The sequence below is a fragment of the Natrix helvetica genome, assembly GCF_964273705.1.
Source record: "Natrix helvetica genome assembly, chromosome: 3".
In the NCBI taxonomy this organism is placed as follows: Eukaryota; Metazoa; Chordata; class Lepidosauria; order Squamata; family Natricidae; genus Natrix; species Natrix helvetica.
In genome coordinates this window covers 112,905,241-112,921,574 of record NC_138549.1, presented here as the reverse complement: position 1 = coordinate 112,921,574, position 16,334 = coordinate 112,905,241, and the positions used below count along the sequence as shown (strand labels likewise).

Sequence of the window (16,334 nt, the reverse complement as noted above, 5' to 3'; positions counted from 1 at the left end):
GAAAACCACATGAATAGTAATCCATGCAATCAGCAGAAGCTCAGCTATTCGAAACAGACTTTACTCTCCCCCCCCTCAGCCCCCCAAAATGAATACATTTAGAAACAAGTCTTTCTGCTTTGGGAAGTGATACTGTAATACACTCAGCATTAGTATGTGAATCTGATTTGATATAGTGAAGATTACAACCTACTAAACTGAACGGTAGTGCATTTCTACCGGTAGTGCAAAACACACAAACACACACTGTTCACATGAAATGCACGTGAACAGTTTGTGTGTGTGTGCGTGTGTGTGTGTTTTGAAGCCCATGAAAGATAAACGCTGAAAGGCTTTCAAATATAGAAATGAAAATATACTTGAACAGCACTCAATTTTACCGACTGAAATTCTACAAAAAGGAGAGAGGCAGAGCACAGACACACAAAATACCCCAAACTTGTATTTTAAGACTGTAACTGGCCAGAAACAAGAGAGATGCCCGGATGTAGTCTAACCGTTAGTTCACTCCTGAGAAAAGAAGGATGGGGGGAAGAGCCAATTTTTTAAATGGACACAGACATTAACAGAAGCTCCAGAACTTGGCTGTAAAAACCCAGATGTTCACTGAAGGCTTAGTGGTGGTCCTGATTTTTTTTTCGCAGAGGCTTTATTACGGCAATCAGGGGAATCATGAAGTTAAAGAGCGTCGTTCGCTCTGCGGAAGAATCATCGGCTACTTAGTAAATGCCGGTGAGGGAGGGAATAAAAACAAGGGGGAAAGAAAGCACTCCCGGAGGCTGCCTCCTCCTCCACCGGCCTTTAAATCAAAGCGCTGCTCTTGAAAGAGGAGCCAAGCCTCGAGTCGGCCTCTTCTCGACAAGAAGGGCAACCCTTCCAGGCTTCCCCATCGACATCGCTTCGGTCAGGCCCTGTTGGCTTTATTAGACTGACGGTCGAAAGGCCGTGTTCTCCGCTTTTTCGAATCCCCCCCCACTAAGCTCCGCCCACCAGGCCCGTCGCCCGTAGAGACCAAGCGCCCCTGTAAAAGCGAGCAGGCCCTCCGAGACGCCTTTAAGAGCTTCTGTCCAGCCCCCCCCCCCCCCCCGCTTCCTCCCCAGGCTTCCTCACCGAGCGGATATGCAGCTCCAGAACGCAAACGAAACCCTTGCAGGGCGCCATGGGGCCGTCTTGACTCTCGGCCGCCAGATGACAAGAGCAGGCAGAAGAGGGAATGAGGGGCCGACGGGCGGGACCCTCCTGTTCCGGCCCTTCATAGGACGCGTTGCTTGGCTAGGCCCGGAACGCGCCAGACAGACTCTGTTGCCATAGCGCCGGAACGCTAATGGGGCCCCTCAGTGTAGTAGGAGCGAGAAGGCGTGGCTAACGTATCCAGGGGCAGGTTTAGAGGGCCGAGAAAGCTGAAGAGGGCCAAGTGCCGTCACTTCCGGCTCCAATGGCAGGCGTTATCGCCGCCTACCCAGGTCCACTGGCCGGATAAGGATGGGAGACGTTTTATGGTTTGAATGGTTTTTAATTCGGCAGATGAAGGAAAAGAAGCCTCTTCCCATTTTGATACACTGGTTGGAGTATCTGAAAGTATAATTCTGAAAGTGTCCAGAATTATATAAAAGAAGATATCCAAATGACTGTTTCTGTGATTCAGCCTCCTAAAATATGTAGGATTTTTTTAATGGTTTGGCTTCTTTAGTCATCAGTCTTCTAATTGGCTAATTAATAGAGAAATCAGTGGAAAAGTTTTAAATTGCAAGTGATACAACTGATGCCTCTTTAAAAGAGTAAGTGAAGGAATATTGTGGTTCATACAAAATAGAGTAAGTGTTGTCAGAAGAGACTCATTAACACTTCCCAGCTTTATCTTTTAATTAGGAGACTATAAATGTCCTCAAAGATAAACACAGTTTGCTTTCATTAGAAAATAAACTCTGCAGAATATAGTTGAACTAAACTAAGTAACCAGGAGTTTGTTTATGCCAAGGTAGCAATGCTAGTTGGAGACCTTATCTTAATTCAGGTGAAATATAATTAAACATTAAATTGAAGCTTCAATGCATACCACCTTAGGATCACCGAATTTCTCTCCCTCCCCCCAAGTATTATAGTAGATCAGGGGTACCGGGGTAGAAAGTTAACATCCACCATTCCAGAAGAATGAAATATTCTAGGAAATATTAAAAAGACAGAATATTATATTTCCCTGGATGAGAAATGGAGAAACATGATTTTTTTAGGCAGGAAGCAAACTCACTCTTAATAGCCCCACCCTCCTCAGGAGCCCACAGTAGATGTCAGCACCTAAGAGATAAAGAGATGGCTAGGTCTATTCATAAGCAAATAACCTCACCCAAGATCCAACAAAGGTAGGATTAGCCCTCAGCCATAATGGGAATTGCCCCAAACCCTCTTCATTACATCATCACCTAGCAAGATTCAACCAAGACTGGGACTCAAGACAACCTTCATGGGCCCATGGGAGTCTGACAACCAATCAGTATACCTGCCCTTACACAGAAACAGGAAACTCTAAGACCCAAAAAACCCATGTGGTCCTGTCCACCCTTAAACCATCTTTCCAAAGTCTCCCTGGTTCCCATGTCTTTCTCCTCAGTTGGAACTGAACCCAAATGGACCTTTCTTTCAACACTGACAAAAATGTTGATATCAAGAAATAGAATTAGAGCTAACAGCAGTCTTAAAGAGCAGACTAGATGACTGTTTTTGGCTCACCGACATGACTTGTTTCATTTATAGTTTTGCATGGTCTTAATAGCAATTTAATCAACATTGCTTGGGTAAATTGTACATTGCCCATGTCTCTTTCCTGCGACCACCCCTCTGCTAGCCAATATGCAGTTAGAACATTAACTTCCTCGTGAAAACATCTTCCTGTGTTAAAAAGGGGGAATATTAAGGACGTTTTTTTCATTATAGTGTTCAACAAACTGTTTTTGAATTTTGTTAGCTCTTTGTTAGGTGCTTTTGGTGGGGGGGGTAATGAGCGAAGTCAGCATGACATACAGAAAACCCTTTAAGCCTTGGGCCTAAAAGCCCATGTGAGTGGTGGTAGAGATGGAAGTAGGACTTAATTGGATGAGGTGCCAGCGCTTAGGTAGGATTGGTAAGAAGGAAGTCTTGAAGTTGTACCTGCTCAACTTTGAAGTTTGGCATCATCTAGAGTTCAGTGGAGGGGACGGTGAGAGCAATCAACCAATGGAATAGTTTGCCTTCAAAAGTAGGGTCTCTATCACTGGAGCCTTTCAAAAAGAGACTGGACCACTATTTGTCTGAAATGATATAGGGCCGTGATGGCGAACCTATGGCACACATGCCACAGGTGGCACGCAGAGACCTCTCTGCAGGCACGCCAGCCATCACCCTAGCCCAGCTCCACCGCACATGCACACACACCTCCTCCCGGCCCGCTGGTCTTCGGGTCTGCCGTGCATGCACGGGGGCGGGGCACATGCAGGGGATGCACCCCTGCATGTGTGGAGGGTGGCACGCCTATGCAGAGGGTGCTCACAATGCATTTTGGGGCCTTGCGCGGCTTTCCCCGCACCCTGTTTTGGACCTGGAAGGCCTCCTGCACCAACCTGGAAGCCAAAAAAGGACGGGAGTGGGGCACATGTGTGGGAGACTGGGGGCAGATCATGCATGCATGTGCAGCATATCATGCATGCATGGGGCAGGACACACATGGGGGGGTCATGCATGCTTTTGGCATGTGACGACAAAAAGATTAGCCATCACTGATATAGGGTCTCCTGCTTGAGCAAGGGGTTGATGTCCAAAGTCCTTTCCAACTCTGTTATTCTATGTTCACTTTCACAAGATTTTCACAGATCATTGAGCGCTCTCATGGTGCTGTCCCACTGGTACCTGGCTATTTTAACTTGCCACCAGACTGTGTTGTATCCAGGCAGCTTGGGAGTTGGCCATGGATCTGTACAAACTATCAAAGACTTGATGTATATCAGTGGTCACACTTAAATCTGGTTCAAGGTAACTTGGAGGCTTGATCTGAACTTCTACAGACATTATGAAGAATATTCTAGCTTTTTGTTAGATAAAGTTGTTCAAATCCACTCAGAAGTGTATTCTGATTGGGCTATTCCATGGGAGATACTTGGGGCACTGTTGTGTGGGGTGACTGAGTTTGTATGTTACTTCTGATGGACAGCCAAATGATCATTAGATCCATATCCTTCTGGTGTTATTAAAGAAGCCCCCAAGAGGTGAAGTGTGATGAGCTCCAGGCAGAACAGTCAGCTTTCCTGAAGGAGGTGGTGGTTCCTGTGACTTTAAAAAAGGTAGTGATAGACCTCCTCCTTGGAAGTCCATCACCAGACTCAATAATTCTGGACAAATTGGCTTCCAGATGTTATTCAAGTTGCTGATTATACCTATAAAGTCTTCATGTCACAGAGCTGGTCTTTTTTTTAGGGACTGCCTATTTCCTGCAGTTTCTGCCCATTATATAAAAATACAGGTAGGCAGAATTATCCATGCTTCATGCTTCTTCTATTAAACAATGTCATGTTGCAAAAATTGGGAACTGCCTTTTCTGTCATAGTCTCTGGCATCTAGAATGGCAGCCATGATTTGTATAGCTCCCACTCTGATGGTGTTCAGAAAAATACTGAAAAACTTCTAGCCATTGGGCTAATTGGATGTTGAGCCCTTGCATGATTTTTTGTTTGCTCTTGTCTTTTGTCTAGATGCCTATGATCTTCATTCCTTTAATCTTGTTTTTTGCTTTTAAATTTACAGAGCAGTAAATTTAAGAGTCTAGTGCAGTCGGTGGTTTCTAAGTTGTGAAATGAAATAAAATTTCATGTTGGTGATGATAAGAATTATTTCAGTCCCCAAAAGCTGTTAGAGCTTCCACACCGGCCCATACATTCCTTTGTCTGAAACTGTTTGCATAAGCTCTGCCGGATATTGTTGCATAATAATTGGCTGTGTTGGCTGCTGGAACTGTTCAGATAGGATACCTCGTGGGAATATGATAATATTGTACTCATCAAATACCTGGAGATCCTGTGCAAGAAAGGTAAGACCTAGTCCTTATTTTACAGGGTGTTATTATGTAATAACACATTGAAATTACATGGAGATATATTCTAATTGAATTTTAAGAAAAAATTACAAGGGGAGGATAGACTTTCCTTCCATGAATGTGTTCAAAGAGAAACTGGATCTATCCAATAAAATATCTAAGATATGTTTTATAATATCCGTTTTCCCATTTTCCTTCCTGTATCTTCAGTCCAATGCTCCATCTCCTGAATTCTGAAATGTCAGAAAGAAGTCTGGGCTTCACTATGACAACATTTCGGGAATGTGAATAGTTCTAATGCACCCAACCTCAAGTCTTTTCAATACTAAATCTTCATAGCATGTTTGACACTTAGTGTCTTGTTCCTGGTAGTTTCTGATGTCTCTTTCTTATTCTAACTGCTCTGAATCCTTAAAATATGGTGTCTGATATATTCATAGTCTTCAAGCGATGGTCTGAACAATGCAAATTAAAATGGACTGATTATGTCATGTGATTTAAAGGCATACTGTACTTTTGTGGACGTAGCATGAAATCACGTGTCTTTTTACAGCCACTTCACACTGCAGGTAGTCCTTGAAGTATGACCACAACTGAGCCCAAAATTTCTGTGGATAAGTGAGACCATTGTTAAGTGAGTTTTGCCCTATTTTACAACTTTTCTTGCCATAGTTCTTAAGTGAATCACTGCAGTTGTTAAGGTAGTAACACTGTTGTAAAATCAATCTGTCTTCCCCATTGACTTTACATCCAAAAGTTGCAATAGGTGATCACAAAATGCCGGGACACTTCAATCATAATAAATATGAAACATTTGCAAGCTTCTAAATTTTGATCACATGACAAACAACAACAGTCAGAACTGAAAAAAATGGTCATAAGTCAGTTTTTTCAGTGCCATTGTAACTCTGAATGGTCACTAAAAGAAAGATGGAAGTTGAGAACTACCTCTATTGTATCAAGTCATATATAGTCTATGATAAAGTAGTATTCTCAAATCTATTTTCAAAGCACAATTATTAAGTGAGGTCTTCAGTGTTAATTGTATCATATTACGTGATACTTGTTTAAGTACTATATTGATAGCTCACTATATCCAGTGTTATGACATTTTAAAAAATGTGAATATCCATTTTAATTAGACACCATGGCAAGAAGTAACATTATTTCAATTTGTTAACCTGCATCTTTATTATTTGTATTTTGCTGTGCTTCTGTCTAGCTCTTAATGCCTTCCAATGATGGACAATTTATCTTATGTGGAATGGCATTTCATCTGTTTATCCCTGATTAATTAATTACCCAATTAATAGTACATTTCACAGTAACCAAATTACAGTTTGTAAAATGTATTTAGTCAAGAGAAGTAGCCAAAAATTTCAAAATCCAACAGGCAGGGAAAATGCAATTTACAAAAAGATTATAATCGCATCTAGAAGGAGCAAAATGAATCAAATTATCACAGTGTAATGATAGCTCAGATTAAAGACTACCTGTGGATTTTGGAAAAAATTACAAATATTTTTATAAAAATATTTATAAAAGTAAACATATAAAGTAAAATCTGCTCATGCCTTAGGTAAGAAATGATCTTAAGAAATCATCTATGGTAGTCTTCATTTTAAGCAAGGCCAAGCTACCCTGACTTCTGACAATACAGTTGATTGATATGGTAAACTATCAGTACCATAAGCAGAACAAAGGAATGAATATATGTTGTTTAAATAATCAAATGTTCTGAAATATGTTAATGAAAGGTACTGTTTGCAAGCCATTGTTACTCATTTACATCTAAGCCTAACCCTTACAACCCGAATCCTTGTCAGATACATAGTAATATTGGGAAGAGGGCGAAGAAAAGAATGCATTTGGTATTTTGTTTATCCCTCTTATAGAAATATAAAGGCCTTTTAAAGTTCTTTGAAAATGCATGTGGAGCAGAAAATAAAAGCTAGCAAATGATTGATTATGATATGACATCTGTAATATTAATATGGTTACTCATAAGGGAGAGCATTTCTTTGGTCAGGTGATTTACATATGACATCTGGTTCATAATTATGACTGTTGCTATGTTCCAAGGTCCCCTTTTGCAACCTTTCGACAAACAAAGACAATGGGAAAGCCAGATTCACTTAATAACCATGTTACTAATTTAACAACTGCAGTGATTTACTTAACAAATGTGGCAAGAAATGTTGTAAAATGGGACAAAACTCACTTAACAAATTTTTCACTTAACAACATAAATTTTGGGCTCAATTGTGGTTGTAAGTTGAGGATTACCTGTAATGACGCCTCAGAAAGCTCTGCCACTTGTAGTCCTCCTTCTACTTTGCAGGACCGTTTACTAACTTTTTTCACTGAGCAATGACTAATTTATTTGTCAAACTTTTGAAGAAAAAAGATGTCATTTTGTGATAATGCTGATAGCTATAAAAGTTGCCTATAGAAATCTACAATCAAGGGATCAATGATTGATGTCAGGAGTCGTGTTCTTCAAAGACTAATTTAGAAGTGTGCAAACTGAGGATCCAAAGAAGCAAGTGATCATTCATTCTGTCCAGATCTTTAATTTATAATATATAATAGGAAATAAGGGAAAATATCAGTGAAATAATGAGTATGATTAATTGATTTAGCCCCATGTCTCATATTTGAATCTAAACTCAAGGAAATCTTACACTTTTGTCTCTGTTCTGATCCAAAAATTGATCAGATTTGTTTTGTTCCCTGCTTCCTTTTCAGAGTATGGTCCCCAATATACTTACATAAGTCTTATTCCATCCTTAACTTGAAAAAAGTACACATGCCTCTTACATAAAGGAATTTTGGTTTATCTTTTCAATATCCTCATAACATAAATATGTTACAGCTTTCCTATGAGATAAAGTAATAAAAATTTGGGCCTTTTTAGTCAAGAACGGAGACAAATGAAAGGTGTCGTGATTGATATGTACAGAATCATGCTTCATTTTGATAGGCGAGGAGAAACTATTTTTCCTTCCCAAAATACTAGAACCAGAGATCACCAATGAAATTGAGTCTTGGAATAATCAGGATAGACAAAGGAAGTCTTTTCTTTATGCTGCACATAATTCAGCTTTGGAATTCATGGAAAACATAAGGCTCAATGGATAATTAGACTTGATGGGAATGTGATTGCCTCTGAAGTGCAATTTTCTGCTGGAAGACTAGTGGTTGGTCATTGTGAGAATAGACTGCTGGATTAGATGGGCCAGAAATGTGTTCCAACAGGATACTGCTTAATTTCTTAAGACTAAGGCAGATTATTGGAGTATTTCATCATGGAAATATATAATTCTCTTCTGCAAGTTTCTTGACAGAGAGGGTTTGACTGTGCCTGTCAAGGACAGTGGAACAGTTTGTTGCTCAGCAAATTTATGATCCCTCAGCTACTTTGCCACAAAGCTTCGTTTTATTCTGCCATAAAATATACAGTAACTATTCAAGTAAAGGGAGTATTTAGGGAAACCTTTAAGATATACATGTTAACTTTGTTCTAAATCTCTGGTAACGCCAGTCGTTGGGAACACTCTATTTCCTGTTCTGTGCTGTTTTGGGTCCTTTAATAGATACTATTATAAGAGGTCCTAACAGATAATATACATCTTTTTATACATTGTTTTATTTTGTAAGAAACCAAAGCTGTAACAGATTGAGAGTGGGGGAGGGAGGAAGGACGATGCTTTATATTTAATAACTAAGAGAAAATTGGCATCCTAATGTCTAATAATTCTCACCCTATAAAAAACTATGGAAGATAACATCTATGTTAGGGACTTAAAGAGGTTTCAGAGACTACACCTAACCAACTGGGTCGTCTTGGGCTAATTGATCTCTTTCAGTCCTAGGAGTTAGAAATTAGGCAGTGGCAAACCATTACTGAAAAACCTTGCCAAAAAAACTGCAGGGGCTTTTCAGGCAGTTGCCAGAAGTCAAATACTGACTCAAAGCCCCCCTTCCCCCCCCCCCCAAAGCTCCAGGTTAAATATTATTTATGATAGATTTTAATCTTACCTTGTAAACAAGATTCTTAAGTGTATTCCAAGATAAATGATCAGATGGTAAAGCTACTAAATAACCATCAAAAGTGAGCCTGCTTTGCATTGAAAAAATGAAAGAACTTTTGTTTAAATTGTAAGTTTGATTATTATTGCTATTTAATAACACAGTCTGTCTTTATAAAATGTTTTTTCTTTCCTGCAGATTTTCTGCCTAAGCAAAGTTTAGCCTGATATGGTTGTTTTTTACTCGTGTTATAAACATATGGAAACAGGGGGGCTGTAATGTAGAGGCAGGCGGACTTTTTACAATAGCATCATGAAAGATGCTGTTATAATTAATGATAGTTCAAGAAGATTTATAGGCCTCAGACAGAGATAAAACAGAAATATCCTTGCTTCTTTGCCTCCCATCATTTTATGCTCAATAAAATTTTATGTGAAGTAAGTCAAATGAAAAATGTAAGCTCTTAATCTTTTCCTCAATTCCCTATATTACTTGATGAACAGTTTTGTAGAATAAATTGGAGGTTTTTCATTTCTTATGTATGTGCTATTTTGTATTTGAAAGCAGAAAAAAAAAACCTATCAGGCTGGCTAAGGTATACTAAGTATAATGACAGTAAAACAAGTAACCTCCAGGTTATAGACTTTATTTTGGAAAAAAAACCCTCGTCTGTAATGATTCAACAGTAAAATAATTGTTTTTTTCCCCATGTTTTGTTTTGAATCTCTGTCACCACACAGTCAGTATTACCATTAACAACCACCCCACCAGGGAAAAAAGAATCGGGGACAAAGGTAGGAGAAAAATTAAGAAATTGAGAATGACACCTGTGAAATGGTTTGGGCACATATTTATGAAGAAACAGTATTTGATTTGCTTATTTATGAATAGTAAACCTTTTGAATTTTTGATGATTTCTGAGGGAAGTTTTAACGTTAATGCCCAGGCCTTTGCTATACCAGCTTTTGTTATAGGCTGACTTGAATGAATATTAAAGGCTTTGGAGATCAATTTTCACAGTAGTCTCAAAACCTGGTTAAAAACTGGTTAGCATATCATGCAAACACTATTGTGACTTATTGAGTTCATGACTGTTATTTCTACTTTGGCAATAGTTGTAATATGAAAGCCAATTTGGTGTAGAGTTTAAGGGAGGGGGGAGTCAAGCTCGCATTGTCACATCATCACATGATGTATCACAACTTTTTTCCCCTTCACTAAAACGGGGTGGGCATGGCCAGTGCATGATGCATCCGGGCCATGGGCCACAAGTTTGACACCCCTGGTTTGAGGCATCAGGCTAGAAAGAGAAGACTAAATTCCACTCCTGCTTTAGACACAAAGCTAGCTGGGTGACTTTGAGCTAACCACTCTCTCTTAGCCCTTAAAGGAAGGCAATGGCAAACCACATCTGGAAAACATTGCCAAGAAAAGTGCAGGGACTTGTCCAGGGAATGGTTGGGAGCCAACACTAAGTTGAAGACACATGGTTGCTATGGAAAGATGGCAGTAAATTGCCATAATGAAAAACGATCAAGGAAAATTCAGCGTATGCTAGAAGACACCATGTTCCAAGGGAGATACATGTTAAGTTGTAAGGAGATCCACAAGGGATGAGGTACTTGTGACCCAAACGGAGGGACCATTGAAATACAAAGATGAAGAGATCACCATTCTCAAACAGATCCCGAAAAAAATAAGAGATAGAAGGAGGAAATTTTCCTCCCTAGCAAAAGAATTGTATGAAAAAGGGATCTGGTTTAAATGGTTGATACCAGAGGGGATGTTAATCTTCTGGGAGGGAAATAGGAACAGAATCAATACAGTTCAGGAGGCGGAGGCCTTCACTAAAAAGAATTTTCCGCTCTCAGAGGAGGAATTGAGTGGGAGAGTGAAAGAGACAGTAAAACACAAGACAGTAAGACTCAAAATGGGAAGGAGGGGGGCACTGAGGCTCTCTCTGGCGACAGGGAGGAAGAAGCAATATCGAAAAGGCTCAGATCCTAAAAATAAAACTATTTGGAACAATAGCAGTTAGTGATATATTAGAAAACGACAAAGAGAAACGTAGGAACACAAGACTAACAATATGGAGTAAGATTTGGTTTACTGTTTTCTTCTATAAATTTGTTGTACAATGTTATATAAGTGAGTATCGTGCTGGGAGCTCTACCAACAGTATGAAAGCTACCAAAAAATTTTGTATACCTATTTACCCTCCCCTATATATTTGAAAACCAATAAAATTTTGTTTAAAAGAAAAAAAAGAAAAACGATCAAGGAGAGAACCTATCTTTGTGTTGATGACTAATGATCAGACAGGAAAATAAATTTTGGATTGGTCATGGAATCAATAAACCAGATTGGGAATTTCTGTAGATCTATAGATATTACAGTAAAAGATCTGAAATGGTCAAAAGTTCTGAGCCTGTTTTTTATTTAAAGAAAAGAACAGTGATTGATAGCGAGCACTGATGATTAGCTGAAAGGAACAGAGAAGCATTTTGAGAGAAGCCTGGATATGGTATACAACCGTGTTTTTTAAACTTAGTAACTTTAAGATGTGTGGACTTCAACTCCCAGAATTTCTCAGTTCTGGGTAACTGAAATTCACACATGTTTAAGTTGCCTAGTTTGAAAAACACTCATCTAGAAAAAGGAGGTGATGGCTCAGAGAATAAGGAAACCTTACCAAACTGGTAGGAAAGCTGCAGACAAGCATTAGAGACTAACACCTGCTCATATACTGAAGAAAGGTGGCAGAAATGTTGGGAAGAACACTTGAAAGTGAATACTTAGAAGATGGAAACAGCAGGGAGTGTTGGAAGCAAACACTGCAATATAACATCTGCTATTGTTTATAAGGAGTTGTTTGATATGGAATTTAAAGAATTCTAATATGGTACACCAAACTGGTAAGCCAGTTTGGTGTAGCAACTAAGAGAGGCTAGATTAGAAGCCTGGAAACTGCCTTAAATACAAAAGCCAGTTATGTTACTTTGGGATAGCCACACTCATCCCTAAGAAGAAGATATTAGCAAGTCACTTAAAAAAAAGCATTGCCTCCCAAACTGCATTGACTTGTCCCTGTTCCTATTCATTTCCTCCCTTTCCAATTTTCCTCACTCTCCAAAGCTCAACGTCACCTCAATATCTAATCCTTGCTGTCATTTCCAGATGTGCTGCCACTGTCCCTTCTTACACAAGGTCTCACATTTTGACAATGTTGCTGTAGGAATAGCCAATTTCTCATGCTTCTTTGTTTTCAGCAAGAGAAGTCACACAAATGACAAGAACACCTGTGGGTGCTCCCAGCCACAAATTCCAGGTAACCCACAAGACTTTTTTCACAATGTTCACTCTCACTTCTTCTGCATGAAATAGCCTGTATCACTGTTAACTGTTCTCTGTTTACTCTCAGCTGCTCCACTCTTAGTTTCAAACTTGCCAACTTATTTAGCCATTTAGATTTAACAAACACAGCAGTCTCCAGCTTTGGCAGCACTCCCTGTCCCTTCTCCCTTAAGGGAATGCCTTTTGACCTTCCCTTGTCATTCCCTGTCTTCATTTTCTAACTTTCTGTATGATAGTTGAATATAAAAACCTCTCTCTGTCTGCAATTCACTATTACTGCCCCAATCACAATACAGGACACCCTTTTGCTTATTTTTCTTGCTTTCACTTTTGTCTCATGAAGAATGCCATCTGAAAAAAAAAGTCAGTTATAGAATCAACTTTGCCACAAAACCCTGCTTTGACCTTGTGTCTCTCAAGTCTGTCGCTGACTAGTACGGTCCTGCATTGCATGATTCTCACGTACTATGAATTTGACCTCTGATGCATTTCAAACTTTTGTTATTCAACTCTTAAACAAATTAACTGCAGTTTTCATCAGAAAAAAAAGATTATTGGGACATGACAGACTGCCATGTCAGGATATCAGTGGATTTCACACTTTTGTGAGAAGGGCAGGCATTTAAAACAGATAAATAAAAATTCTTTTTCTTCAGCTTTTTTTAATTTAACAATCGCAGTTGCACAGTCTTTGTTGTTTTCTTTTTTAAAAAGCTTATGATGAAAACACCTAAACAACTCCTAAGTACCACCTCATAAATAGGATTCTGCTTATCTTCCACAAAAATTAATATATCTCAAACTGCTGCTTTGCTGTTTCTCACCCTTCTTTTGTTGAAACTAATGAGTCACGATTACAGTAATGCTTTTTTGTGACTTCAAAACCATTTTGCTTAATGAGGTACTAAGTCTTTGTAATTAGGCCCAGAAGGGAACTGGGACATAGCCCCTGAAGAGCAATAATTATTTAGGTTATTTATGGTAATAAAATGTAGAAAATAGGAATGCTTCCTCAGAATGTGGCTATTTATTCTTTTACATATTACACATTGCCTAACAGGCAATTACCCTATTAATGCAACGTTTGTTGCTAAAGACATTAATTGAAATGTAAATTAAATGTAAATTGGCTAATTAAATTGATATGTAATGAACTTGTCATGCAGGCCTCTGAGATCAGATACATTTGGCTAATAAACAAGTTTTACTAAAGTACAATTGAAGTACAATTGTGCCACTAGAGTTAAAATTATATAAGCTTGCCTTTACATTCACCTTTAGTATTCGGTCGCTTGTTCTGAATCGATGCAGTGGTGATATTTCAAGTTTATTCTTTTTGTTCAGATGACTCTTGGTGGAGTTTGTTCCTCTGAACAGCAAACTCCTGCATAATTTCAATCAAACAATTCATTATTTCTCAAGTTGTTGAAAAACTTGTCCTTTGGCATCACAGTTTTATGTTTCGGTCTACTGAGCAGGACTCCAGAAAACTCTGAGCATGAAAGGCATTCTATAGCTGTTAGCAGAATAATAATAAAAAGCAGATAGCTCTTTAGTGCCTTACATTTGGCTGAATTCGCTTATTACATAAGTCATAATATAATTTGCACCTTTTTGCTGTAGTTATGTGACCTCATGGCTAAGAGCAAGTGGTTAATCATTCTGTGCTAAGTCACAATACATTTTGTTTGATCTCAGATAAATATTCTAAGTGAACCCAACTAATGTGGGGTTCATACAAAAACCATATGTATGAAGCTGACTTCTGGTTCCGGTCGTTGAGAGTGACGGGTGTGTTTCGCTCGCCCTGCGCGCTCTTGGTGGGCTCCCCTCGATCGGGGGGACACAGGGTGCCTTGAAGGGGTGCCCTGCCGAAGGGGCGGCTAGCTGGGGGTCCCCTGCATCGGCGGCGGCCACGGGGGGCTCCCTGCATTGCCCTAGGAGCCAGGAGGCGAAAGGGGGTGCACGAGGAGCTTCCATGCTCCCGCGCGCTTTCGCGTCGAGACAGCTGGATGAACTTGACAATCTGAAGGCTACAGCTGCAAAGTGGTGAGATGGGAATGCTCCCCGATTCCCTTTTTGACTTTTAAATGAAGGACTGCCAGCTCTTTAAAGGTTTTCAATCTGTTCCAGGGAAGTGTGATTGGAGGGAGGGGGATTTCCCCCCCCCTCGGAAAAGTGGCTTTGGACTGCTCTCTGCTCTCGGAGGAGAGAGAGAGAGGTTTAAAAAGAAATCACACTCATTGCAAGCAAGCAGATGAATACCCTGCTGCAATTGTGAAAGAGAAGTGATGATCTGATTCCTTTAAAAAAACTTTGAAAACTTTTGGTTTGTTGCCTTTTGTTCCTGGTGCTGGCGAAGCAAAATGGCACACTTCCGTTGTCTCTACGCACTTTGAAATTGGACTCCACCCATAGAAATTGCTGGCACTTTGTCTTTGCCTCCGTGACACTCAGAAATATCTTTTGATACACTGTATCCTGGACTTGGAATAATTGATTTTATTGTCTGGATTTGAACTATAGAAAAGGTCCCTATTACTGTCTGGACTGCCTGTCTCGTGATCTCTTTTGGCTATCCCCTTTTATAGCTGCCATGTCATTGTATGGACACAGACACCTCTGAGCTTCTTTAAAATGGCACCGAAGAGACCACCACCTGGGAAACCAGGTTTTGCTGGTTCTGCTCCAACATCCTCAACATCCAGCCCCAGTGGACAACAGACATTAACATCGCTATTACAACCCAAAGCCCCTGAGGAGGACCTAACCCACCAGTTGCTTCAAAAGCTCTTAAAGGGGCAGGAGGACTTGAAAAATCAACTGAAAGAAATGAATGAACAGCTCAGAGAGAATCAAAACCAAACGGCTCAAAATAAACAGAGATTGGAAGCTTTGGAGGAGGGGACGGCTGAGATGAGGGGGGAGGTGAGTGGGGTCCAGAGAGGAAACCTAGAACTTGAGAACCATATGATAAAAATGGAATTTGAAAGGATGTCTTTTTTCCTTAGATTTCAAAATGTAATTGAGACTGACGATGAAGATTTGAGGGAGATCATGACAAAAATATTGGCTGAATATATTAAAAAAGACAGACAACAGTTGGGTTGGGATATTGACCTGGTCTATAGAGTTAATTCAGCTTATGCTAGAATACACAATGTTCCAAGAGGGGTTCACATTAAATTTCTTAGAAAGACTACAAGAGATGAGATTCTGAGTGCACAAAGGGGGAAAATGTTAAAATACAAGGATAGAGAGATAGTCATCTTGAAACAAATCCCAAAGAAAGTTAGAGGTAAAAGAAAAAAATATGCGCTTTTAGCGAAAAAACTATTCGAAAAAGGGGTTTGGTTCCGGTGGCTTTTGCCAGAAGGTATGCTGATATTCTGGGAGGGCAGTAGAGTTAGAATTAATACAACTACAGAGGTGGAGGCCTTCGTGGAAAAAAATAAAGGACTCCTAGATAAAGCTGATGATACCACACGAGACATACAAGACACGGGAGGTGCCAAGGCTTTGCTGGCGGGGGTGGGGGGGGGAACGAGGCAACACTGAGAAAACTTAGATCACAGAAGTAAGTTAAAAAAATAATGCAATTGCTGATACAGGGAATTATTTTCTGTTTGATATAAAATAGATTGAAATTATTGGAAGATATAAGGTAAAAATAAGCTGTCAAAATATAGCTAAGTAATAATTATCTTGTTTATTAATATGTGAAAGTTATGAGAAACGGGGGGAGTACCATTTCCTGCATAATGTAGCTGTCAAAATTTGTAACCATACCCATTACCCTTTTCCTCAAAACTTTGTAAAACCAATAAAAAAAATTATTCAAAAAAAAAAAAAACCACCATATGTATGAAGCAGACCACAATCACTTGCA

The 16,334-nt window shown here is 39.5% G+C and overlaps 1 protein-coding gene across 2 annotated transcripts in view; it reads right to left on the bottom strand.

Moving 5' to 3' along the window:
• Positions 1-1,377, bottom strand: part of SPATA6 (spermatogenesis associated 6) — a 45,101-nt gene extending 43,724 nt beyond the window's left edge. The window contains exon 1 of one of the 2 annotated variants that reach the window (XM_081946112.1): positions 1,111-1,377. In XM_081946112.1, coding sequence (XP_081802238.1) covers positions 1,111-1,161 — 51 coding nt within the window. In that variant the 5' untranslated portion in view covers positions 1,162-1,377. Of the gene's footprint in view, positions 1-567; positions 782-1,110 lie in introns of those variants that run through there. The other variant, XM_081946113.1, reaches the window with a different exon arrangement.
• Between the last annotated feature and the right edge of the window lie 14,957 nt (positions 1,378-16,334).